Source organism: Lethenteron reissneri, chromosome 18, assembly GCF_015708825.2.
Source record: "Lethenteron reissneri isolate LAM-NWPU_2019-01 chromosome 18, ASM1570882v1, whole genome shotgun sequence".
In the NCBI taxonomy this organism is placed as follows: Eukaryota; Metazoa; Chordata; class Hyperoartia; order Petromyzontiformes; family Petromyzontidae; genus Lethenteron; species Lethenteron reissneri.
In genome coordinates, this window is record NC_083796.1 from 7,721,112 (window position 1) to 7,746,282 (window position 25,171).

Here is a 25,171-nt window from a genome sequence, read left to right on the forward strand (position 1 = left end):
ATTAGTTCCATCATAGAAATGGAAGACATCCTATCACTGTCTTTTCGCCGTTGTTGCTGTTGTGTTGTTTTTATTTTGTCGCTGCTTTGGGCTTTTTGGACAACCTGTATCCCAAATATAATAAAGAATGTAACAAGGAAATATCCATGCAGTTCTAAGCGCACGGACTCAACGTGTGGAGTTTTGTCACCAACGTAGCCTTTGAGGAAAGTCTTAACGTGCACTGGTTTACCACATGGCTTGCGTTTTCAGTTCCAAGTTCGCCAAAAAATCAACATGACAAAACCAGAATAATTTTAGTGCGTTTATTCGACTTATTTTTACATTCACGATTTGACAATTTTGCACTCAAAAAAAGCATAATTAGTCTGAAAGCACAGCTTGTCAAATGCGAAATTAGAGTTGGATCAACATTTAATAACCCACACAGGTTAAATTTCGCTTGAAATATTTTGTTCACCCTGAGCTTGAATAGTAAAACACAAGGGTTGCACAGTTAACACTTCTCATGGCACTGTATAAGAATATTTTTGGATGTTGAATTAAACTCCATATGAGAGGCGCAAACATGATCTTAGAGGTAGTGCATCTATTCTGAAATGTAACCCTTGCAATTTGCAGATTATGTGTTGCTAGTTCACTGGCAGTAAACTCACTCCTGTATTATTACTCTGACCTATGCTAAGCTGAATTTAATTTTTTTTGTAAAAAAATGAATAAGCCAAATGGATCTTGCTGTAAAGGCAACCACCTGGAAGAAACCCATTATTTTATCATGTACAGGCAAGTCCTCATGATCCAGTCTTACCTGAATATAGACGTGCAAATCTACATTCAGGTGTAATTTAATGTACGTTGCACACATCTTGTGCTAAGACGTGGAATGGTGGATCATTGGTCGCTAAATGTTGAGGACAAAGTTCGTTTATGATGGGTGTAAGTCTGTTCAAGGCACCGGACTTAAAAATCACAAGATACAGCTGGCACCAAAGGGAACACTCCAAAGCAGAGACCACCAATACCTCATTTGCATAGACTACAGGAACCATGCGAACAGGCTTTCCCCAAAGCTCGCATTCCTGAAACAGGCATGCTCATGCCACACCGATCTTAATTGGGATCAGAACCGAGTTGCCCAACCATGGAACACAGTAGTGATTTCACGGGGTCATCACAGAAGCAAAGAGTGTATTGTGATGTCACTTAGGTCAACTTCCTGGGAGGAGATGCGAGGTGGAGCAGTGGGAGTGAGTTCATGGAACACGGACATAAATAGCAGGATGGCCACAGATTGAGATCTTCCTGGGTCAGCACAGGTTGGTTCCCAATACGAATGGAAACAAGGTATGAGAAATCGTCTAAGGCCACGTTAGTTTTCCAGTCTGGCAGCCCTGGCTCCATAAGCGGTTACGTGGCACACTTCCACCTGTGCGCCCAGCTGCATGAGCTCGTGCAGCCACAGGAGCTGCTTCTGGGACAACCGATCACTGGGCCCCTTCACCTCCACCAGCTGCACACAGGGTGGGCAAGGGGAAAAGAGGAAATACAACTGTCAAGGTGGTGCTGATCCGAAAGTTGCCTGTATGTTATTCGGGTAAAGAAATGTAAAGTGACCACAGTGCTAAAACGGGTAATGTAGTGCTGTTTGTTGCTGGCCGCTTGGCACTTTGGGTCTTTGGGCCTGTACTTGGTATCTGTGATACAAGCAAGTGTACACAGTGTAATGCATACATGAGATAGGTGGCTGGGTAGCTTGGAAGATAATACCCTGTAGGACTACTGAGCTGCCACTTGATTTTGGCTTTGAGTATGGATTAATTCCACCTGTGATCAAACCGGGTTCTCAAGTTACTTGACGCTTCTGAAGAAGCTGCCGGCATGTGGAGCAACACCCGATAACCCAAAACCATGCCGGAGAGCTTTTGGTGAACTGGTGTTGTGATGCGGTGACTGCGGCTCCCAGCGAGGACTTCTCACCTTGCACTGCAGGGTTTGGCTGCTCCACACCACCAGATCTGGGAGGCCACCACGGTTGTGTCGCAGGTTCTTGGCAAGACGCTCACAAACACCAGCCAGGAGATGCCCGCCCAGGCTCGCCACGAGGCTCTGCACAACAATAGACCGGATTGCTCAAAATCGGAACATGCAGTAAACCACCTGTATTAATGTTGAAAGTTATGAATTTCAGTTTTGAATACAATAGAACTATAATGAAGTGATGTTTCGGTTTCCCATTGGAAATTGGTGCAGCATTCGTTTCCTGATAGCTCTAGTGGTGCAAATGTCACGTTCTTATGGCAGGGACAAGACTTTCCTTGGGACAACCACTTAACTTCCACAGCAGTGCTGTTTCTATCAACCCCAAAAGAATGGGCGGCCGAGGTAAGTTATACCCAGCTGATGAGACTTGGAAAGTTAAAACTGGTCCAGACATTGCCACTTTAAAGGAATGCTGCTGTAAAACATTGATACAGAAAGCCTTTGGACTGACCGAGCCAATTGTTTATAATTAATTTTATTTGCCAATGAAACAGAAGCTTGCCTGCATCTTATGTAATTACACACAAATTGCCAAGGTGGCACGTGATGATTACACTAACAAATTAGTTTTTTGTTCCTGGGCAGTAAGCGTTATTTCCTAATTGCTTATTCCTCAAAAGTACAGGAAATGGCTATTATTCCCCACAAACTCTGCTTTTGTGACCAGGACAGTGATGTTTTGAAATTTACCTATTTTCAATGAGAAAACGGGCAAATTTGTGTTTTTTCGTTCACAAAGTCAGAATAAAACAACATGAATCAAAATTAACATGGATTTATGCTAAAGTAACACATTACTACAAAAGATTTAGACACCAAAGTGCACTGCCACAGGCGGGACTGGCCACAGCGGACCGAGTTCTCTGTGGGGAGGAACAATCTCGAAAAACCACTCACTTCTAAATCTTTTGTCGTTATTTTTGTATTACTTTAGTATATATACATGCAAATTTTGATTCATATGTTGTTTTTTTCTGACTTCATGTGAACGAAAAGACACAAATTTGCATTGAAAATAGGTACATTTCAAAATATCACTGTCCTGGTCACAAAAGCAAAGTTTGCGGGGAATAATAGCCATTGTCTGTACTTTATTGGCATAAGCAATTACGAAATAACACTTACTACCCAAGAACAAAAATTGTGTTTCATAGTGTTATGTAATCGGCGGTTGTTCTAGTGCCAGACTTCAGTCTCCAAAAACCTCGGTTAAGTCAATAACCCGTGGCCATCATGTTTGCAGATGAAGCGTACGATGGTTCTCGTATTCGTTCTCATATTCGCTGCTCCTTGCTCGTGGAGGTTCAGTAATAGTCCCGACATTACCGCAAACTTGGAAAATAAATCGATTCTACGTATATAAACAATACGCTTCTATAGCCTCATTTACACGTTTTGCATTATCTGCATTTTCATTGTATCCGGGCTATCCCACCTCCATTAGCCCAGATAACCGAGAGGTGATTGTACGCCTTCGCTGGTGGCGTTCTATCGCACAGCTGTGACGCCATCCTCGTGAATTGGCTTGAGCGCACGACAGGCCCTCCATGGGGCTGCTCGCGACGCGTTACCGTGGCCTGGCTGAGGGTCATGAGGCGCTCCCACGAGACGAGGCCGCACGCCTCTCCCTCGTGGGCCGTCCACGCCGCCACCACGAACTCCTGCAGCTCTGCGCCCGTCGCCCCGCGTAGCTGTGCCAGCCGCTCGTCCAGCAGCTCGCGCCGGTTCTCGTAGAAGCCGTCCGTGTACAAGTCCAGTGGGAAGCCCTTTCCCGCCACCGCCGCATACAAGAGATTTATGGGGAGTTCTCTTATCCACATTGGGCTTTACCAACCCAGAGCACTGAGTGCTCCAGGAAAAAAGTTTAGTCTATTATACTTAAAGGATATTAAATTATTTTTCCAAACCGATTAATCGGCAGCTATTCTGAAAGAGTAAACACTGGGCATCCAAAATGTGGTAAACTAGCCAGCATGACATGGCAACGATGAGTGATGACATGGTCATCAATCGCCACCCAACTCCACCCCAGTAGGCTTCCGGTAGCGTTCACATCAAGTAATGTAAACATGATTCCTTGCAAAAGGTTTCAGTTTTGTCGCCAGAAAAAAGGGGAAAAACCCTATTATATTTTAGTACTGGCAAAGGAGGCCTCTCATGATGCACATTAAATTATTATTTTTATTGGAGGGTCATCAGCCATCGTTAAGATCAATCCATTTTTGGATGAAGGCCTCCCCAAGCGGTTGTTGGTTTTCCCAGTCCTGTGATTTGACAATTCACCGGGTATCCACATGAGCTGACTTCATGGCTGCATATCCTCTCCAGCACATTCTCTCTCTTAGCTGCTACTTCCTCACTCATCTTTCCCAGCAGCCATCAGCCCTTCTAGTGGCGTGTCCTGCCCAAGCCCACTTCCTTAGTCAAAATTATGTCCTAAACCTGCATGTGTTTTTTAATCCATGTCTCCCACTTTTCAGTTTTTGTAAAATAAAATCATGAATTCCCATGTATCTGATCAATATCACTAGACAGTAATACCCGCCAATTAAAAACTCTCTTCTTTAGGCACATTGATATGTGTTTCATGATCAAGTTCAACTTTCCAAAAGCAGACCAACGTTTTTTCATCCGCCTCTTAATTTCATCATTTTGATGCCAGTCCTTTTAATAACTGTCCCAGGTGCACACACAAACTCTGCTGCATTTTCCACCTGTGATGGATATTTGTGCAATGAGCCACTTCGACCTTGACGCTCACACCTGGTAGGGGTTGAGGAATACGTCAGGGACAGTGTCCGAGAAAATGACGTCCCACAGCAGCAGGCCAAACAGCGTGCAGAACGTGGCACCCTCGCCGTGCAGCCCTGTTCCACACACACACACACAACGCTCGCTAGGTTTCCATTGAGAAAAGTGGACACACCGACCCTACACTCGTCTCCATTGAGAGAAATGGAACTCGTTGTGTGTCCATTGATAGATATGGATACAATCGCCAAACACCCAGTGGGTCTCCATGGAGAATAACATTGTTGCACTGCTTATCATGAGCGCAAGCTCACACCTTGATCAAAGTCCTGTGAGCGGTAGTGGGCGAGGGCCAGTTCCTCCACAGAGCACATGATCGTGGTGGTGGTGGTGGCGCCCACTCCGTCTCTGCTCCCACCCGCAACCTCCACCTCCATGGCTTCTTCCTCTTCCTCCCGCAAGAATACCGACTTGCCCATGCCCGTCTGGGGACACGCCTTGCCACGGATCGTCACCTGCCACGGAGCGAAGAATCAAGAGCCACAGGGCCGTCACGTGTCGTGACATCGTGTTAATTGCTCTGCGAGTCACACACCTCAAGCTTGGGTCAGCGAATGTCCAAGGGAGATACAATTCTATAGATATGATTGAACGAATGAGAAATCATCTCTTTTACTGCTCGACAATACAAAACCAGCCAAACAATAACCACCACTCGGGTGCCATGCCAAGGGAGCCGACTTGCGGAGTGCGGCAACTCGGTGGCGCTGCGAGCGCGTCCTCACTTTGGGCGCCTCGTCGTACTCGACGGTGGGAAGGTCCCGCAGCAGGTGGCGCAGAGCCTTGCAGCTCGGGGACTCGCGGATACGCACGGCGCGCTGGTGCAGCGCGAGCCTCTGTCCCGTGCGCACATACGGGTCCGTCAGCCCCTGCCGGATGGCCTCAATGGCCTGCGCGCGACAGACGGGACGCGGCAGTCGGGCTCATGTATGAGTGCGATGGCACAGCAGAGGTGCTTGTGCCAACAGCATGGTTTGGGGAAAATTTAAGAAAAATTGTGATATTCCATTAGCAGCGGTGCACAAGCATATCTCTGATGTGAAGTGGGGCCATTGCCCAAAACGTTACTTTTTATTTTTCCAGTGCTACTAATAAATGTTTCTTTTTTGCAGAAAAGCTCCGTTACAGGCAAATTAGTTATTTGTATTATGCATCAGTTATTGTCTACCTGCTCACCGGAGCGAGGAGCATTGCTCATCTCTGTTGGTAAGGAACATTTTATGAATGTGTACAGCCCTTTCATCAATAAACTGCTCAATGAGGACATCCTCAGGCATGTGCGTTTAGTGATGGTCATTTAACCACGTCTTGATCAGTGCAGGTTGGTGAAGGCAGGGAGCACAGATGTGAAAAAACGTAAGTGTACTCCTCAACTTATGAACGAGTTAGGTTCCAGAGGTTTGTTCGTAAGTCGATTTGTTTGTAAGTCCAACTTTACTCCTGTCGATTCCAAACGTGGTATGGCATGTACAATAAACATGGGTAATGGCTTTAAAAGTTGTATAATTTGCTATATATGCCATTGGTTCATGTCCTGCAGATGTAGATGTCACCACCCCCATCTATTGCGCGGTGGTTAAAATTACGACTCTCGGTCCGAACAAGCAACTGGACATACGGGCAGTTTAATTTTCGATTTAAAGCTTTCGTGACTGCAGGGATTCATCTTCTTGGTTCTTTCGGTAAAGTCACGTAGAAGGGAAATAATAAAATAATAAAAATAAAACATAATAAAATACAATTCTCATGACGTTTCGGCCACAACGCAAGCAGACGTCCTCAGGTGAGGAACAGGTCTGTCGGAAAGACAGCGTCTGAATGAACACCACCAAGCTTGGCAGCGTATATTTAAGCTGGGTTCTATGTGACTTTACCGAAAGAACCAAGACGATACGGGCAGTTTGTTCATATCTCTGAAAGTTTGTAAGTGGAATGTTCATAAGTAGAGTCCCTGAGTAGAGCAGTACATTTTGGTGCACTAACCTCTACTGCCCATCGTTGGAGCTCCACAAATCTTATGACCACCTGGTCTATCCAGGGTAGTCATCCATCCAAGCGCTATTCAGGTTCGATTCTGCTTGGCTTCCAAGATCTCATGACATCGAGCATATTCCAGATGATTTGGTAAATTTATACGCAGGTTATGTTAAACACTGTAACTGGAAGTGGGCTTCGCTTTTTATTGGCTACAGCAGAAAGCTCTTAAGTTGCAAACATTCACAGGATTATATTTTAAAATGAAAAGGTTCAAAACCACTCCCAAAAAACTGGGTTGTCCAAAATTAGAAATTGTTTTGTAAATGCTATTATTTTTGTTGTGTATGCTATCACATTGGATTCAGCAGCATTCAAAACCTCCACATGCAAACTTTTATTTACATCAGCTCTACTTTGATTGTAGCAATACATTAAATCAACAAAGTGCTGATTCGTTAGATTTCCAAATTAAATTGTATTAAAAATATACCCGATGTGTACTGTTCCAACACCAAGGCGTCTGTGCCGTTTCGCGACTCAACACTTTGATATTCACTTCCTCTGCTGAGTGTGTAAATGGAAACCTTAATAACTAAAAGCCCAGCGGGGAAAAAAATTTGTATTTGTATTAAAGAAGTCATGTTTTAGAAAACCACAGCGTGTAAAACAAGCAGAAAATTAATTGGATTCTGGGCAACCAGCACCACGTAACATTTGGGCATAATTTCTATTTGCACTGTCAGGTTTGCCTAGAGGTAACAATACACCCAACTGCCCTGTGTGGAATTGCTAAACAAATATAAAAAAATACCACTCGTACATTCCGCAACCAAGCGCTATTATACCCTTACATTTATTGAAGAGCAGCCTGCAGGTGGTTAATGAAATCTGAGACGAGAGTGTGTGCGGAGTGCTGACTTGCAGGGTGTGTTGTTTTTGTGTTTGTGATTTACACAAACATTGCAGGACAGTTCCATACGAAGGTGATATCTTATCAAGGGAATGCTTCCAATGCAGGACGCATTCATAGTTGATGCCGATTGTGATGATGTGCTTTTGGATTTGTGTGTTTGCCATGCGTGGGGTTTTAAAGCCAAAACTCTTTTAGTGCCTTGAGATTGATGACAATTATTATGGTGATGATTAATTTCCCAAGATTAAATTGTCATGAGGGGTACACAATTGTATTGTTTTATTATATTAATATTTTATCATTTTTTTCATGTTTCAACAGGAATACCTCGCACTTTCGTCTGGTTAGGGACCAGAGCATCTACGAATGTCAAAAATGGACGAATGCTAAAGCAGAGCCTTTATTTAGCCTTGCTTATTAAGTTTGACTATGTCAAGCTTTTCTTGCAAATTGAGAACCTCATGGGTTATTTTAGCTTTACTATCACTACACGTAGGACCCATTATTATGAATATATTAAAGCACAAAAATAAGTATTTGACATTAATCACAAAAATAAGCACAGTATGAATACTGTACACGTGTTTTATGATCACGAAAATAACTAGGAACACCGTAGTATTATACAGTTTTCACAAAAATAACTATGAATTGTTTACAGTAAAATCACGGAAAAAGTACAATATTAATAATATATGAATAAAGACAAATATAATAAATGCTCACTGAACGACGTCTATTCAATGACTGAACGAAAAAGACGGCACGTGGCGCGAACGTCGTGAAAGGTTTGGGATGGAATCGGACTCAAGAGGAAATCCGCGTGGACGAAATTTGAAATGTGGTCATAATTGAAAACGGCCGAAAGAGCGAAGCGACGAAAGTCAAGTGGAAAAAAGTCAAGTTATCGCTATAATGTTTATCACATCTGTCTTACTATTGCTCATTTCCTCCATTGGCAAAAATGGAAACTACACAAATAATTTTCATAGTCATAAATTCCTAGCTGCACAATTTCATGGATGCATCACAGAGTGAGAATCATAATTAAATTCAAGAACTTTCCGCATGGATAGTCAATACGAATCTGCAGGGGAGACGACCTCAAACAGGTTGCATAGTGTGACCGACAAATCATAGTAAGCCAGACGAACATCGAGCCTCCCTGGCGAGGTGACGCTTACGTACTTTTGGCGTGTCTTTGAGGTGGTGCTGCAGGTTCAGTGCCAGGCGGTCCCACCAGGATCCACGGCGCTGAATGCAGTACGTCTGCTGCGACAACAGCGAGTGCAGCTGCTCGACCGCCTCCTGTTAGCATGCAGTACCGCAGGATTGATTTGTTTTACGTCTGTCAAACGTGCTCCCTGCAAAATACAGATAGGCGGAGAGATCTCCGTCTCTTCATTGTAATGCCTCCCTGTTCATAGCAGCCGAGGAAAGAGATACTAAAGATACTGTTTCCCAAAATCTTGATTAACCATTGCTGTTCTTGCTTAAACCACCAATGATGCCATTTGGCACTCATAGTTGCAATAGACGATCTGTTTACGTATGTTGGTCACCCACCTAAGCACTACCCAGGCCCCACCCTGATCATGTCGGGCACATTCAAAGTTATTTGGTTATTGGCTTACACCTGTCTTCATCTTGGTTAAAATGCTGTTTCTCATTTACAGTAATAATTTCCCATGGGCTGTGAGACCTCGTGGTAAGCTGTGATTTTTGTCTGTGTGCCAGCGTTCATGGAAACAAATGACAACGTTTTAGAGCAGGGGTGGAGGGCCTTTCAATTCCTGGGGAGCTGAATAGGATTTTTTAATCCGTTTTAGCAGGTCACACACTAACATACACACCTCAGCATTATCCAATAATAATATAAAAAATAATAAGCATGTCCTTCTCCTTTGTCGCCGGACTCGTGGAGACTATTCCAATGCCTGTCTCAATAACCAGCCTTCCTCCATCCTGCTCACATCCCACCCGGCGCACCCTGGTTTGCCTGATCATATCACCAGTACTCAATTAGTGATTGAAATATATAATTTGCGGGTCAATCACTTTGCCTGATGCGGCTTGGGGCCGTATGAAATGAAGCTGTTGTGGGTAGTGTCCGGCCCATTCCTGTTGCAGTGGTAAGGGAGGGTGGTGTGGCTGCCGCCTCAGTGGGAGCTCTGGGGAGAGGGTGGGGTCCACACACACACCGGGTAGAGCTGCAGTCGCTGTAGGATCTCCACCCCACGTGACATCATGCGTGTGTAGGCCCAGCCGGCCGACATGCAGCGCAGGTGCAAGGGCAGCGCCTCCTCGTGACTGCCGCCCACAGAAATGAGAACAAGCGTCTAAGCGAACGCAAAATGGAAATCAGGGGAGCCGATTAAACGGCTCCCGAAAGAGAAGCCGCGTAGCAGCGTTGGCAGTTGTGTTTTGTGCAGGGCACACATTTACATGGAGGAAACATAAAACCAGTTCCAAATTACAGCTCTTGCAAGAGATGCAGTAGTTCGCAAAGACATGAAAACCATTTGACAGAGAATATCACTGCGGTATCAGCAACAATGCATCGAGTATTATTTATTATATTACTAATGATATGTGCACCGAATCGCGCAAGGGTGAATCAATTACTTACGATTTATACAAAATTAAATGGAAATTTTCTTGCTATATTTAGACAAAAGTAGTGGTTTGGGGAGGCTTTCATCTAGAAGTTGATTGACCATGGATGATGATGATAATATTGAGGTTAATAGAGCACACAAAAGTGTCTGAACGTGACAACAACATTTTTAAAATATAAAACACACGAGACAAAAAATAATCGGTTAATAATTTTAATCAAGATCTGGAATCGTAATCCAGTGACTCACTGGTGGTGAAAATAGGGTAAGCAGCACTCGCAACGTCTATCCCTAAAGAGTAGTTTTTAAGAGCATTGTTCAGTGGAGGGTGAATTAGACGTGATGATGATTTTGATATACGTTTGTGAACCGGGGATCTGGCAGTTGCTCATCCCCGCAGGCAAAACCCAGCCGCCAGCCGGCTGGCATCAACACACTACCTGAAATCCAAGCTCCGCTTCATCTCGTCCCAGATGGCACGGGCGGTCCGGTACAGGCTGCATGCATCCTCCAGTTTGTTGCTGCTCATCGCATGATCCATCTCGTTGAGGCTATGCGAGGCGGTCTCATACCTGTGACCAGGGGCAATGGCCAAATAAGAGAGAAAGAGCAGCAGCAAGTGTGATAGGTTCTGATGCAGCAAGGGCAATGGAGCCACACGCAGACTGACATGGCTTTACTAGAGGGCCTCCCCACATCGTGTGCGTCGTGGGGGTTATTTGATCGCTTCTACACTGGTCAGTGCAGGTTGGCAAAGGCAGACAGAAGATGTGGGACAACAGAAATATAAAACAATAAATATTGCACTATCCCTCTGCCCTCTACTGCCCACCACATAATCCTGCAGCTCTATGGCCACCTGTTATATGCATGGTGGTCACCCTTTATTCCCAGACAAATGAGGGGTGTCCTTAAAAACTTGATGACCCACAAAATTCCGTTGTCTGAAAACTAGGCTTTGTTCAGAGTAGGCAGGTTAAGTGGATGCAAAAAGTTAATTTTACAGCCAGATTTGTGAAGATGATGCAATAAAAATGAGTCTCAATCGAAAGTGGATTGTAAATTCTGCCAATGAGGCTGGTTTGGGGTATCTTAATGTAAATGTAGATTATCAAGGATTTCCAGGACGAGCCTCTAATAATGCAGTCTGCATACTCGGCCTGCTGATCACACTAATCTGCTTTCACAGTGGATTGGTGATCATTGCAATTAATAATAATTTATACGTATGAAGCGCGTTTCACGCAGAGGTCGCAAGGCGATGCACTGCACTAAAAGCAAGGAACTCACGCAATTCTAAAACCTAATATAAGCAGACAGGCTCATGATTTAACTACGGATACAACCCCCCCCCCCCCCCCCCACACTCCCAAAACACGTAACAAAATTAATCAGGAGAAAAGGCCTTTAAGAAAATGGAATTGATTACCATAATCAATGCCATTTTCTTAATCAATGCCATTAACACTACCACGCCTGGTCATTGCTCCTTCTGCTCGACCTTAAAGCTACTGCATGGTCAACAACTGATCTCTGATTAAACAAGACACCATCATTCCATTCAATAACCAAATCCCCTTTGTTTTGTTTTAACTCTCGAGATTTTGTGGTGTTTAGCATAGCAATAATAATAATAATACATTGACCGACTGTGACCGAGCCGTGCCTGAGGAGGGCGTCGCGGCTGGGGAAGATGTGGGTCTGGCGGCGCACGGTGTACGCCGGGAAGCGCAGACGCGCCATGCCGACCATGAGCACGGTGAGCAGCGAGCCCTGGCCGCCGCTCGCCGCGTCTTCCTCGTCCGGGGACTCAGCCGGCGAGAAGAGGAGCATCGCGCGCGAGAACACGGCCCGCAGGGCCCGGCGCACACGCACGCAGCGGCCCAGCCGCTCGCGGGCCCTGGCGATCGCACGCAAGGGACGCAACGCGTGAAAACAACGCTCGCCAAAAAACGTGTACAATCACAGTTTGGGTTTTGTGCAATCGTCTGAATGCAACTGCATCTCAAGACGCTGCACAACAAGTAGAACAAGCGTGCACATGTGGGTGAAATGGAGGAGTTCATATTTTTAAAGGAAGGTGTGTGATTGGATCTGTTTTGGGGGCAAGGAGGGCCTGGGACGAGGCTAATGACACACTCAATGCGTGTGACGTCAGTCAGTGCGTAATCAACACACGTGACTCGACTCCTTTTCTTTTACGTGTGACATCAGCGGCACGGTTCTGCTTCTGCTGTAGCAAAACAACCTGGCACCTCCCGAACCGTGCCAGGCTGGCTCGGCACAGCCCCGGCATGGGTCCGTTGTAAAATGTTAGAGTGGTGAGCCGTTGTTGGGGCAGGAACCTGCGCAGAACGGCCGGGTTGGCGTCCGTGCCACGTGCGCCCATGAGGCTGAGGACGGAGCGCTGGCGTGCGAGTCGTGCTAGTGCCTCCACCAGCTGCTGTCTGTGGACGCCACCGGCGACGGCAACGTGAAAGGACCGCGCCACCAACCTCAACTCGGGTGCCGGCAGCACGGACAGAGCTTCACTTACGTCCGTCAGCTCAGATTCTGTCAAACAGGATTAAAAAATAACAATTAATTTCGGTGCTCAGTCATTAATTATTGCACCAATGATTGCCTAGTAGCAAAATCATCATTATTAGCCATGATCTATCCACTTCTAGATGTAAACCTCCCTAAGTTGTTGCTAACCCAAATTTATTCATCCATCCTACACAATCCATTTAAGAGTAGGCCACGTGTGCCAGCGTCATGGTCCATTTTAGAAAAAAATACTCACAAATTGCTTAAGTTGGTAAAACCACATCGCAACATTACTACCTACTGGCAGATTATACGTCTTGCCGCGATTAGAATGGTGCAATACAATTTGTACTTAAAGTCTTATCAACTATTATTATGAAGCACACTGCATTCTCTATAAATTAATCAGAATGCCGCGTGGCTCGGTCATGTGCGGTCTGGACGCAGGATCCTGGTTTGCAGGGCACTGACCGGACTGCAGGAGCTCCGAGCTTATCAGCTCGTCCAGGGCAGCCGTGAGGTCGGCCGCGATGCGCGCATACTTGAGTGTGACCGTGGGCAGCCAGCGCACCTTCCTCTGGAACAGACGCACGTACAACTTCTGGGCAGCTTCTGCAACAACAAAGATCATGCGTATAGCCCGCGTATAAGAACTAAGTTGTTACAAACCGTACCATAGAGCACAATCGCGAAGCTGCAATAACAATCTTGCGGAAGCACCCAATCACATTATTTAAAATATTTCCTGAGATTTACCCAAGAAAGCGATTAACCTCGTGTGTGACGCAGGGCGCTACGACACCTGAGAGGGAATGGAATTTGTCGATGATGGCCATGTCTTCGTTGTTGAAGAGCACCCGGTCGTGTTCGTGACTCATCACGGTGCGGAGCACCGTCAGGAAGTTCTCGAGGTATAAATCGGGGCGCCCATCCCCCACGTCTGCAGACACACCGTCGTCCTCGCAGTCATCCTCGCCCAGCTCGCCCTCCTCAGGCTCCTCCTCTCCCCACGTGTGGGCTGCCTTCTCAGCGGACGGCCGAGATCGACGTTCATTCGACGTCTGATTCGCTTTATTGCCATTGGTGGCCTTGGGCAAGTTTGTGACACCGGGCCCGCTTTGACAAGACACTCGCGATGCCTTTGTACCCAAAGGAGCTGTTGCCGAAGGCTGCTTCCTCAAAGAGGGTGTGCGTACTAATTTGCAATCATCCGCGATGCCCTTGTTATTTGTCACTTGCCTAATCTTGGCTGCCGAGCCTGCCTCTCCTCTCCCACTTTCTTGTTTTGTCTCTGAATTTTGCAGTGGCTCCCTAAGCTCGATGGGCTCGGACGCATCTTTTCCAGGTATAATAGCTAGCGAGCCACGAGCAGCCACTTCTTTACCCTGAGGAGGCAGTGTTTCTTTGAAGCGATTGATCGTCTTCCTTGTACTACGTCTCAGTTTGGACGACTGCTTCATTATTTTGCATTCACGGTCTGATGCCGTTAAGTCAATGCAGGCATCTTCGGGGTCACTTCTTTTTCCAGATCCCAGGGATTGCTCCCTATGGCATACGACTGCCACCTTCACGTTTTCTTTCTGTGATCCACTGGGCTGACCTTCAGGCTCCACCTCAGTCTCTCCCAACCATTTGCCAGCATCAACATCTCCATCATCATCAAACAGCCTTATACAAACACTTCTTTTTGACGAGCTTCCACTTCTCAGGAATGTCCGAGACAGCTTGGAGGACAGACTCCTCCTATGGGCAGCTCCTTGGCTCTCTTCTCTCTCGTGCCCAGCCTCTGTCCGCTTGAAGTATGGACTCATGTGTGGCTTTGCAGCAAGTGGCACCGTGTGCGTTTCCTGCACGCTGCCATTGCCTCGCTCTGCGGTTCCAGGTGTCTTGTGCGTCTCAAATCTGCAGGAGTCCAAATCCGGATTCTGTAACTCATCATCCTCATGTCTTGGGTGATTTGGCGACCTTGCCAAAGCATGGTTATCATTCCTGGCTCGCTTGGTCTTTCGTCCAGTGCTTTCCCCACCGTTGCCCCCTCTGTTGGGGCTTTGTTCAGAGCCCGAGGCCTGGCACAACTGCTTGGGAGGCGAGCGGGGTCGGAAGAAGGCGAGTATGGATCCAGCCTGTGACGAAGTTCCAGCGGCTTTGCGCTTCTTGCCTCTGCTGAGCGACATTAGCAATTACAGCATGGTCAATCTGTGCAGTCGCCACTAGATTTGTCATTGACACATTTATATTTACACGATCTACCCCCCCCCATCCCCTTTGTTATGGACTACAATGACACCGTTTGTGCAACGGTGGTCACTGCCATCCCATGCCTGTCAACACCTTATCAGTGCCCCTACCTTATTACAGACCAATTCAGACCTTACTGGTCACCCCGTGCCCTTATAAATCTCCACGTTCATCCCTACTACAAAGTCCCATCACAAGGGAGAAACACAAATAGAGACCAAAAAAATATTTTGCCTGTATTGAAACGGCTGTAACGCCATATGGACCTGAAAACTCAATTTCCCTGTACAAGACTACGGGGTAAACACGGTATGGGTTGGCAGGGCATGCGAGACGGGGGTGCGTGGGCCGGTGGTTTGCTGGCACTACAGATGTTAAACAAAAACAACAGCCCTTGCTCAAGACAAACTTAGCGCTTTTAACCCGGCAGCGTACTTTGGCATCGCCGTGTCTGGCCGAGACGGCGTGGGGATCCCAACTCCAGCTGCGGGCGAGGTCACCTGCAGCTGATGATGATGAGCAGGGCAGTGCTGATGATGAGACAGAGCAGTGCTGATGATGAGACGGAGCTGCTGATGATGATACAGAGCAGTGCTGATGATGAGACAGAGCAGTGCTGCTGATGATGACACAGAGCAGTGCTGATGATACAGAGCAGTGCTGATGACACAGAGCAGTGCTGATGAGACAGGCAGTGCTGATGATGACACAGAGCAGTGCTGATGATGACACAGAGCAGTGCTGATGACACAGAGCAGTGCTGATGATACAGAGCAGTGCTGATGAGACAGGGAAGTGCTGATGATGATGATGATGCAGAGCAGTGCTGATGATGATTCTCTTGTTCATTGGCGCGTGCCCATCATTGATTGCGGCGCGCTGATGATGAGTGACATGCAGTCTGCTTGTGTCGTATTACAGCGCGTGCTGATGATTATGTAGATCAGTACTGATGATTAATTGGCGCGTGCCGCTGATGAGACCGAGCAGTGCTGATGAGACAGAGTGCTGATGATGAGTCAGAGTGCTGATGATGATGAGGCAGGGCAGTGCTGCTGATGATGATGAGACAGGGCAGTGCTGATGATGATGAGACAGGGCAGTGCTGATGATGAGACAGGGCAGTGCTGATGATGATGATGCAGAGTGCTGATGATGCAGAGTGCTGATGATGAGACAAGAGTGCTGATGATGATGAGACAGAGCAGTGCTGATGATGATGAGACAGAGCAGTGCTGATGATGATGAGGCAGAGTGCTGCTGCTGATGATTAGGCAGTGCTGATGATGATGAGACAGAGCAGTGCTGATGATACAAAGCAGAGCAGAGCAGTGCTGCTGATGATGATGAGGCGGTGCTGCTGATGATGATGAGACAGAGCAGTGCTGCTGATGATGATGAGGCGGTGCTGCTGATGATGAGACAGAGCAGTGCTGATGATGATACAGAGCAGAGCAGAGCAGTGCTGCTGATGATGAGACAGAGCAGTGCTGATGATGATACAGAGCAGAGCAATGCTGCTGATGATGATGAGGCGGTGCTGCGTTCCGACTGCTTCTGATGTTGCCGGTATTTTTTTGGCGCGAGTTTCACGTCGCGCGCTGATGATGCCGCGTGCCGCTGCTGGCTATGACGTCATGTCACCCCCCCCTCCACCACCACGCCCCCACCCCCCCGCCCACAGCGGAGACGTCACCAGCAAGCGTCAAGAGCTCGAGTGAGTGACACTGCGTTGGTATTTAAACAAGTCATAATTTAAAAATGTATATAAATGTATATTTTTATAACTGTAGAAATCCGCAGAGCTATAAAGATATTTTTCGCACATGTCCAGGAGGCGCACGGAGTCAGAACGTTACAACAACAAACGATACAAAAACACGTTTAGGAGTGCAGAGTATATGAAAGGTAAACAAATCACTTAAACATCAAGTAAATACATATTCTCTGAATCACTCACAAAATATGATTTCATCGAGGCCCCGCCCACTCACATGAGACCACGCCTACTCTCCTTGGGACACGCCCACTATACGTGTGGGCCCCGCCCACTATACGTGTAAGCCCCGCCCACTACACTTAAGCCCCGCCCACTATACTTACAAGCCACGCCCACTACACTTGGGCCCCGCCCACTACACTTGTGTGCCACGCCCACTATACATGTTGGCCCCGCCCACTATACTTGTGAGCCACGCCCACTATACTTGTAAGCCCCGCCCACTATACTTGTAAGCCCCGCCCACTACACTTGAGCCCCCCGCTCACTTCGCCGAAGAGTCCCCCGGGCCCACTCTACATAAGCCCCGCCCACATTTTGACGAGACCACGCCCCCTCCACCCAATCCCCGCCCACTCGCGGTGACGTCACGGCCCGGCGGTTCACTTCACGAGCGGCCTGTGAAGATGGCGGGGGCGGAGGAGGAGGCGGAGGCGCGCGACTTGGTGCGGAGAATCCTCAAAGACATCGGCAACGCTTTCCGCAAGAACCCGGCCATGTGCGTCTCTCTCCCGCGCCTTCCCCCCCCCCCCTCACTTAATCGCGTGCGTGGTCGCTGTTGATGTCGCGCTGCTGGTCGTTCGTGGCGCTTGTGATGATGATGATAGGGTCTGGGTTTGTATCGATTCTCTGGAATCGGGTGGTTTTGTTAAGCCGACGAGAATCGATTCCCACGACTCTTTTTACGTTGAATGGGTTTCGTGTTTCGATAAGAGTTTTGGTCGGTTCGTGCATGTTGCGCTGTGGTAATTGTGGTTGGCACGGTACGTGAAGAGCGTTTAACCACCGTGGATTGTGCATTTACTCGAATGCAATGTTTTGTAAGAAATCGATTCCTATTTCGTGCGGCAGTCGCGAGGAGTGGAATCGACGCTCTTAGGCGTGCGCGCCCCGTCTCCTTGGGTCGTGCCCAGTTATTTTTACTCTTTGTTTTAATTCCCTTATTGTTACGTAACTCGCCTTGTGCGTGCGGGTTTCACTCGTACGCGTGTCTGTGCTGCGATGCCGCGTCTGACTTTGCATTGTCGCAGCGTGACCAAAGACTTAACAAGAAACATGTTGACCGCGAATATCAGAATATTTCTGCTGGAGGAATCCGATGAGCCGTGAAGCTCTTTTCCACAGCTAGATGGGCTTGAGACTGGTGACGGATTTGCGGTCAAAAGAGGTCGCCCGCCGTGGAAATGTAATAACGAGATCGAAGAGCGATTCGCGACAAGCGTAGCAAATACAGAAGATTTTATAAAAAAATTGGCCCTGCCATGAGAACGTGGAATGCCATCGCAGGTGTATAGGCCCTCCGGCTCGAGTAGGACTAAAATGTAACAGTGACAATTTGAAATGGTTTTATAGTTAACACTGCCAACGCTTTCTAACTCGGGTCGGATGGGTGTATGCACGAACTCCTCGCCCAAAGTGGTGGAAAAACAACGACCCTCTTAATGGGCCCATGTCATGGCATTTACATTTTAGGTAACGTTAATTGTTTAACCAGGTGATAATTCTAGAGACAAAGGCTCATTAGTAAGCGTGACATATTAGGTAGGGACTTGGAGAAATCCGGTTCCATTGATCGAAGGTTTCCGCAGAGCCGCTGTCCGATATTCTCGACAAACGCATGTTGGAAAGCATTGCCGAAAACCGTTCATATGCGTGGGTTTTGTGGTTAAACGTTTATTCTTATTTTACAAGTAAACACATTTGTGCCGCCAAGTAGTTTTTCTCGTCTCAGAAATAATCGCACTGTGCTTACACTCGCTACCGTAAATGTAATTTTGGCCATGTCACAGGATGTGTTAGGGCTTAAATGAATGGCGCATCAGTAGCCGTTTGTGCATGTTTTGCCATTGCCCATGTCATTTAGGTCATATTCCAAACATTCTTTTATTATTTAAAACACTGCATCTACACGTTATGTAGAAGGCACAACTGCTCAAAGATATCATCCAGTGTTGTAAACTCTATGTATGTTTAAAAAATAATTTAGATAAACAACCCCATAATTTGTAACAACTAAGAGGCATTACGTGATTTAACGCATGTTTTGAGTTTTATAGACCTGCTGAGATGCGTATGTCTTGTTTACAGGGATGTCAACCCCCACAGGGAAAATCGTTTTTGCTAATTAGCCGTTGCTAGTAATTTCTGATTCAGCAAATTTGGACCATGGTTGCATCAGAGGTGGTATTTTTTTTATTGAGTCAGTAAAGCACCTACCAGCCTATTGCAGTTGTCAATCAAGGGTGGGTATTGATAACAGACGTTAATTTGTGGGAATTGTGGACACTTACTAACCAGGGATTTCTAAATTTTCCATTTATATTTTAAGCAACATGTCTATATTACATGTCTGCATGTGATGATCAAAATTACGGAATGTTTTGGCATGTTTTAATTTTCTCATATATAATATATGATATTTTTTGTCTCATTCCTTCCATTAGCCTAAATATAAAATTTTCAAACGGGTAGTATACATTATAAATATTAGATTATTACACCCACAATTTGAATCTTTTATTTTAGGCTTATTAATATTTTTTACAGATAAATATTTACATGTCTCGTAGCCGAGGGCGGCATGGTAACATCGGACTGCTAAAACTTTTGCTAGCCTTAATAGGGGCTCACTAACAGCACAGTTTACAACACTAAAACCTGTGTACGGGTGCCTGCATGTGATATATTATGATATGGTGCATTTCCACACATTAAATATGCTCCATCGCCCTTTCTGTGCTTGTGTGTGATTTCTCGTATTTTTCTCCGACGCCACCGCCGTCACTCCAGTGATGAGATTGGCGTGATCCCCGTTTCGGAGGCTCGCTACAACCGCAGTCCCGTTGTGCTGGTGGGCAGCAAGCTGGGCCTGGAGAGCTGGTGCATCAAGCTCTTGGTGCCCCATGTGCACGGGCAACTTGTACACTTCCGTCAGCGCAAGATTTGGCCAGATCAAGACGGTGAGCAGCGCTTCCCATGCTCAGCCGTGGAGCTTTAACCTCGTAGAGTACTGTTTTTGGTTTCCATATGCTGTTCTAAGCTGTTTTTGTTGAGCAATTGCAAACAACTGAATTTGCCTCGAGGTGAATGTATGTATGTTGAACTTCTTTTGCACCGTATATAGCCAACCGTGCTCATCGGAGGTGCGGAGTGTGGCTCTCGCAGATTCCCATGTATAGGCATTTCCCCCCAACTCTAATATACGTTTCGTTTTTACCATTTCCTCTGTTGGGCTGCTCATAATGCTTTTACATCTTCCTGTTTATCCTCCGTAGGCCTGGCTGAACTGACTCACACGCTGCTGCTTCTTAATCCTGACTGCACTACAGCATGGAATGTACGGTGAGGACACTCAGTGATAACCAATCAATGAATGTGTTATAGACAGTTTTTGTGAGCTTCGGATTGCTTTGCTTTTTATTGTAAGACAGCACAGTTTTATGTGCACTCAAACATTTTTGTGATGTGTGTGCCATAATGTTTAAAATGGTGCAAAATTTTAGTAATATTTTATAGGTAGGAATATATTGGAATTAAAATAATGTCATGATGAAATGGAAAATACTTTTTAGTAATTGGGCCAAGAGGAGTGATGTTATTATGGACTTTTTAGCCGCACTGAACATGTACAGTCTTGATAGTCATTCCAGGCACAGCCGTGTGATTTTTTTTTTCCCATTGTAATGTGTTGCCTTTGGTGTAATGCTCCTCTTGTGATGCATATGTCTAATTCAACCCCACATACTGTATTTCCAGAAAGGAACTCATCGCAGCCAATCTCTTGGAGCCCAGGAAGGATCTTCGTCTGGGCAGCCTAGCCCTCACCAAATTCCCAAAGAGCCCGGAGACCTGGATACACAGGTTAGCCGTGCTTACATTGATCAGTGAACGTCAGACGGCACATTTCCATTTCCAGTCGATCGTAAACTCAAGCATCTTACCCGCTGCTCGGGAATACCAATTCAAAAACCGCCTTATCCTTTCTTGCATGCTGACGGTGTGCGTCGACAGCTGCCGCGCCTCACTGCGCTGCATTGTTACAATTCTCCCGGCAGGCGATGGGTATTACAGAGATTGCTGAACTCTCAGGAGCGGGCACGAGCATCTGCAGATGACGGCGACGAGTTTGCGGCGGCGCGAGCGGAGGCTGTGTGGCACTTGGTGCAGGGGGAGATGAGCGTGTGCCGCGCTGCCGCCGAGCGCTACCCTAGCAACTACAACGCCTGGTCCCACCGAATATGGGTCCTGCAGAACGTGGCTCGCTGCAGTGTGAAGGTAGGAGCCGTCCACCTCTTGCACACTTTTAGCACTTGCGGCAAATAGAACTTGGCATATTATCAAACAAGCACTCTGCTCGGCAGCAATAATTTTCGTTGTAAAAATATTCCGTGAACTTTGCTCCATTTGTAACTGAGCAGGCGCTGCTCACTGAGCTCGCTGCCACCGAGCCCTGGGTACGGACGCACGTCTCGGATCACAGCGGCTTTCACTACAGGCAGTTCCTGCTGAACTCGCTGGCCGCCGCCACCTCCAGCGCCGGGGACCCCACCCGTGTGAGCCCCTTGTCAGAGACGGCGCAGCAGGCCGGCGAGGGCCCAGGGGCCGCCCTGGCAGAATCTGGTCCACAAAGCGACACGGTGGCCCTGACGACGCTGCTCCATCGAGAATTCGACCTCTGCACCGACCTCATCCTTGCTTACCCTGGCCATGAGACGCTGTGGTCTCACAGGTACTTTAGGGAGTTCCTTAGAACGGGGTCCTTTATTGAATATCTACGCGCTCACAATTGATGTACATTACTGGTAGATGAAGGCCTTCTCATGCCATGTGGGTCTTTTTGATGATACTCCATCCTGCTGTCTGCGTGTACTGTATTTGAAAGTGTGGAATGTAGTACAGCGAGGGTTTTTTTTGCAGCAGTCCCCTCTCCTGTCCACCACATAACGCTGTGAACACCATTGTGTTTGTGATGGCCCATTGGAGCACAACCCTGCATAGGAATATGACTATCGGCTCATTCTGGGCAATTTTGTCTTCACAGTAGACGTGAATTGGTCGGTTGTTATACTGCGCAAAGATTGCATTGTAGTTCTGCGATGTGTTATCAAGTCGTACTGTGTGTTTTTCGGCAAGACGTCTGAAGTTTTGTTCCACGTGCCAAGAGCTTCAAGACTGTTGACGCTACATGACATGAACGTCGCTTACCCACTGTTGATGTGCTACGTTTTTTTTTTTATTTGCAGGAGGTTCTTGTATCATCTGTGGCACCGGAATGACGGCAAGGGTGGGTCGTCCAGCCCCAGCGGTACACGGGTGCCGGATAAAACACGCGGCGCTCAACACGAAGGCACCGGCAGCCACAGTGAAAACGCCAAGGATGGCGCAGGCGATGGCAGCGGCAGTGTGGCAAACGGCGGGTCGCCGAGCGTTTCGCACACTCGCGGGCGTGCCAACGGGCAGGGCTCGAAGCGTCTGAAGGCCGAGCCGAGGCCGTACAGCTTGCAGGACGAGGCGTCGTTTGCGGCGCGGGCCCTGGCGGAGTCGCCGGGCTCGCTGCAGGCTCGCTCTGCTGCTGCCTACACCAGGTGGCTCGAGTCTGTCGGCGAGCAGTAATGCTTACAGTCCCGTGCGGGAACTGGGGTTTAAACTGGCTGCTGAGTAGATAGAAACAACACCACAATCCTAAACAGAATGTAAACAATACGGTACACAAGCATATTTTCAGCACCCGCGGTGCACTTTGTTTTTTACAGGATATGATATAATGTGGCACAGCTTCCATTTTAACGTTGTTACACGTCCGTATTAATATCAGGTCAGTTGGGCACATTTTTAACTCCACCTGTGTGCCGCAGATATATTTCATCAGCACTTTTTGCATGTGGTTTGTTACTCCTTATTACCCCAATTGGGCATATTTCTGAATGTTAAAGTTATTCAAAATACCACGATGTATAGTATTGTACTATCCAGACTATTGTGCTTCGTGTAAAAAATAATTATTTACAGGTTTAGGTTTAAATGCGCACAGCGTCATGTTTTCACGTAAAGTTATTTTTATGTTTACATAACAAGTGTACGTGCTGTGGGAGTGTGTGGTGTGCCGTTAGTGCAGGTGTGAGATTTTAAAATCTCATCTCCGGTAAATGAGATTAGGAGAGATTACTGCCCACTCACGAGTGGCGAGCCAGCATCTCTTGAGACCCTTTCTTCAAGTCCTGAGTTACTATCTTTGATTTAAAAAAAAGGTAAAAATATATTCTAATTGCGCTTGAATCGGCTGTATGATCAGGATATATAAATTTGCAAAATGGGTATCCATACTGATCAGCACAACTGTAGAACACTGAACAGTTGATGCATTTAAATGGCATTGGAGGATATGGTCTTGTGTTTTCGATTTGTATTGATGTCTCCATCAACAAATTTGACCTGCAATAGCTCTTAATGGGGACAGATTTACTTGGTTCTCAATCAAAAAAACATCCAACCGAACAACTTTGGTTTAATTCTTTCATGTTTTATTTTAATTGAAGGATGTGGTTCGTGTTGGAAGATTAGAATATACAACTGTCAGAAATCTGTCAAAATATGCAAAAGAGGTGTCAGGAGTTCATTTCTTTTTTGCTGCATGGCCGTGGAAAGTGAGATTGGGCAGTTCGACCCAATAGTGGAGTTTAGCTACCTCCTTGGACTGTCTTCCTGTGTTCGTGATTCAAGACACTACTGTCAAGGAAATAAATGCACACTTTAGTAGTTGTAAACTATTGTATATGTAGCTTAACCGCAGCAGTCTAACAATAGTCACTGATGGGTGGCCTGTTTGTACAATTTCAAATCGTTGGATTTCGTTCTTCATTGACCATGCGCATATTTAAGGAGATGTAATTAGAATCTTGACTTAATTATCTTGTCATAATATTAACATGTTTTGGTCCAGGCTTTTGACACGTGCAAATGTATGTACTTGTATGAAATCGTGTTCCATGTTTGAAAACCATGCTGTACAGGCAGCAAAGTCTGATGGGGCTTTTGAAAGGGCTGCCTCAAATCAACACTTGCAAATGTTAAATTACCTGCTATTGGCAAACAGGTCATGGTTAGTGAAGAACATCATCGGCAGGATTCAACGCTTTCCAGATCTGACATGTGGAGCCTGTCGCATGCAACATGTCCCTGTTTGTCACAAGTGTTTGCTCGCATTCTTCATTTACAAAACATTTCTTGTTAGAGCTGCATTGGAAAGCACGTGTTATATGATTACAATTATGCCCATCAACCATTTTGCCTGCTAGACGTTCTGACACAAACGCGCCGTTGCTGCATCAATACCCGGAATATATAGCCGTAGGACTGCCGAAGATACATTTGCAAAACACTTAATTTTAATGTTTTTCCTCATGTAAAAAGTTTTTCACAACTCCCAAACGGAAGACGCAAGAGAAGTGCAAGTTCACTGCAGACTATCGATGCTTACGTTTGAAATTTACCAGCTGCTGAATCTCTACTTCACTCGATTAAAACCGGTATAAACTACGATTCTGCACTCACAAGTATGGTTGGATGTGGTCCGTAGATTATTTATCATCAATAAATGTATGCAACTCTGAATCCATTGCTTTTATTGAAACCACGTCAATCATTTCTACTTACATGAACACTGCCTGGAATAAAAAAAAAACTCGTCTGTGCCTTGTGGGTGTTAAGTAGATGCTTGTGTTAATTGTGCAGTCAAATTTACACATTAAAATACCAGTTGGACACTCATTGCTTATTTGGTGAAACAAGATATGTCCTGTTTCATAAATGCAGGTAATAAAGTACATTCTATTTTTAAACCAAACACGGAACAAAGCATGTATTACTTTCAAACGTGTTCCCAGGTATTTGCAGTACTGATGCTGTTGGGTCGCCTTTGGGAGAAAACGTATTTGTATATTTGCAAATAGTTATTTTGGCGTTGTTTTTGGGGCTTTGCTTTTATCAATTTGGAAGGTTTTCTGTCGGGAAACTCCCTAATCAGAGCATAACTTTCAGGTACGATAT

The 25,171-nt window shown here is 46.3% G+C and overlaps 2 protein-coding genes across 4 annotated transcripts; one reads left to right on the forward strand and one right to left on the reverse strand.

The window, feature by feature from the left end:
- Positions 1 to 291: 291 nt before the first annotated feature.
- Positions 292 to 16,249, reverse strand: FAN1 (FANCD2 and FANCI associated nuclease 1). Of its 3 annotated transcripts, none has more exons than XM_061553656.1 (14): positions 15,562 to 16,249; positions 13,691 to 15,048; positions 13,360 to 13,500; positions 12,705 to 12,912; positions 12,026 to 12,259; positions 10,800 to 10,931; positions 9,943 to 10,051; positions 8,930 to 9,049; positions 5,577 to 5,741; positions 5,108 to 5,306; positions 4,804 to 4,907; positions 3,612 to 3,806; positions 1,978 to 2,106; positions 292 to 1,510 (listed from the first exon to the last, which is right to left on the reverse strand). In XM_061553656.1, exons 1-14 carry the CDS (start codon positions 15,567 to 15,569, stop codon positions 1,370 to 1,372), a joined length of 3,243 nt encoding a protein of 1,080 aa, XP_061409640.1. In that variant the 5' UTR covers positions 15,570 to 16,249; the 3' UTR covers positions 292 to 1,369. The 3 variants fall into 3 exon arrangements, with proteins under 3 accessions (XP_061409640.1, XP_061409639.1, XP_061409641.1); XM_061553655.1 differs by having other exon boundaries at positions 13,691 to 15,051; XM_061553657.1 differs by lacking the exon at positions 12,026 to 12,259 and having other exon boundaries at positions 13,691 to 15,051.
- Positions 16,250 to 17,498: 1,249 nt separating this feature from the next.
- Positions 17,499 to 24,736, forward strand: PTAR1 (protein prenyltransferase alpha subunit repeat containing 1). Its single transcript, XM_061553659.1, has 7 exons — positions 17,499 to 17,624; positions 19,916 to 20,085; positions 20,401 to 20,467; positions 20,882 to 20,986; positions 21,181 to 21,400; positions 21,544 to 21,854; positions 22,369 to 24,736. Exons 1-7 carry the CDS (start codon positions 17,533 to 17,535, stop codon positions 22,736 to 22,738), a joined length of 1,335 nt encoding a protein of 444 aa, XP_061409643.1. The 5' UTR covers positions 17,499 to 17,532; the 3' UTR covers positions 22,739 to 24,736.
- The last annotated feature ends 435 nt before the right edge of the window (positions 24,737 to 25,171 follow it).

Excerpts from the sequence above, each read along its gene's own strand:
- FAN1 (XM_061553655.1), bottom strand. Across the intron at positions 12,913-13,359 it reads CTCGGAGCTCCTGCAGTCCG|AATCTGAGCTGACGGACGTA; the intron begins GTCAGTGCCCTG and ends CCTGTTTGACAG. Across the intron at positions 4,908-5,107 it reads CTCACAGGACTTTGATCAAG|GGCTGCACGGCGAGGGTGCC; the intron begins GTGTGAGCTTGC and ends TGTGTGGAACAG.
- PTAR1 (XM_061553659.1), top strand. The coding sequence starts at position 17,533 with ATGGCGGGGGCGGAGGAGGAGGCGGAGGCGCGCGACTTGGTGCGGAGA. Across the intron at positions 17,625-19,915 it reads TTCCGCAAGAACCCGGCCAT|TGATGAGATTGGCGTGATCC; the intron begins GTGCGTCTCTCT and ends CCGTCACTCCAG. Across the intron at positions 20,468-20,881 it reads ACTACAGCATGGAATGTACG|AAAGGAACTCATCGCAGCCA; the intron begins GTGAGGACACTC and ends CTGTATTTCCAG.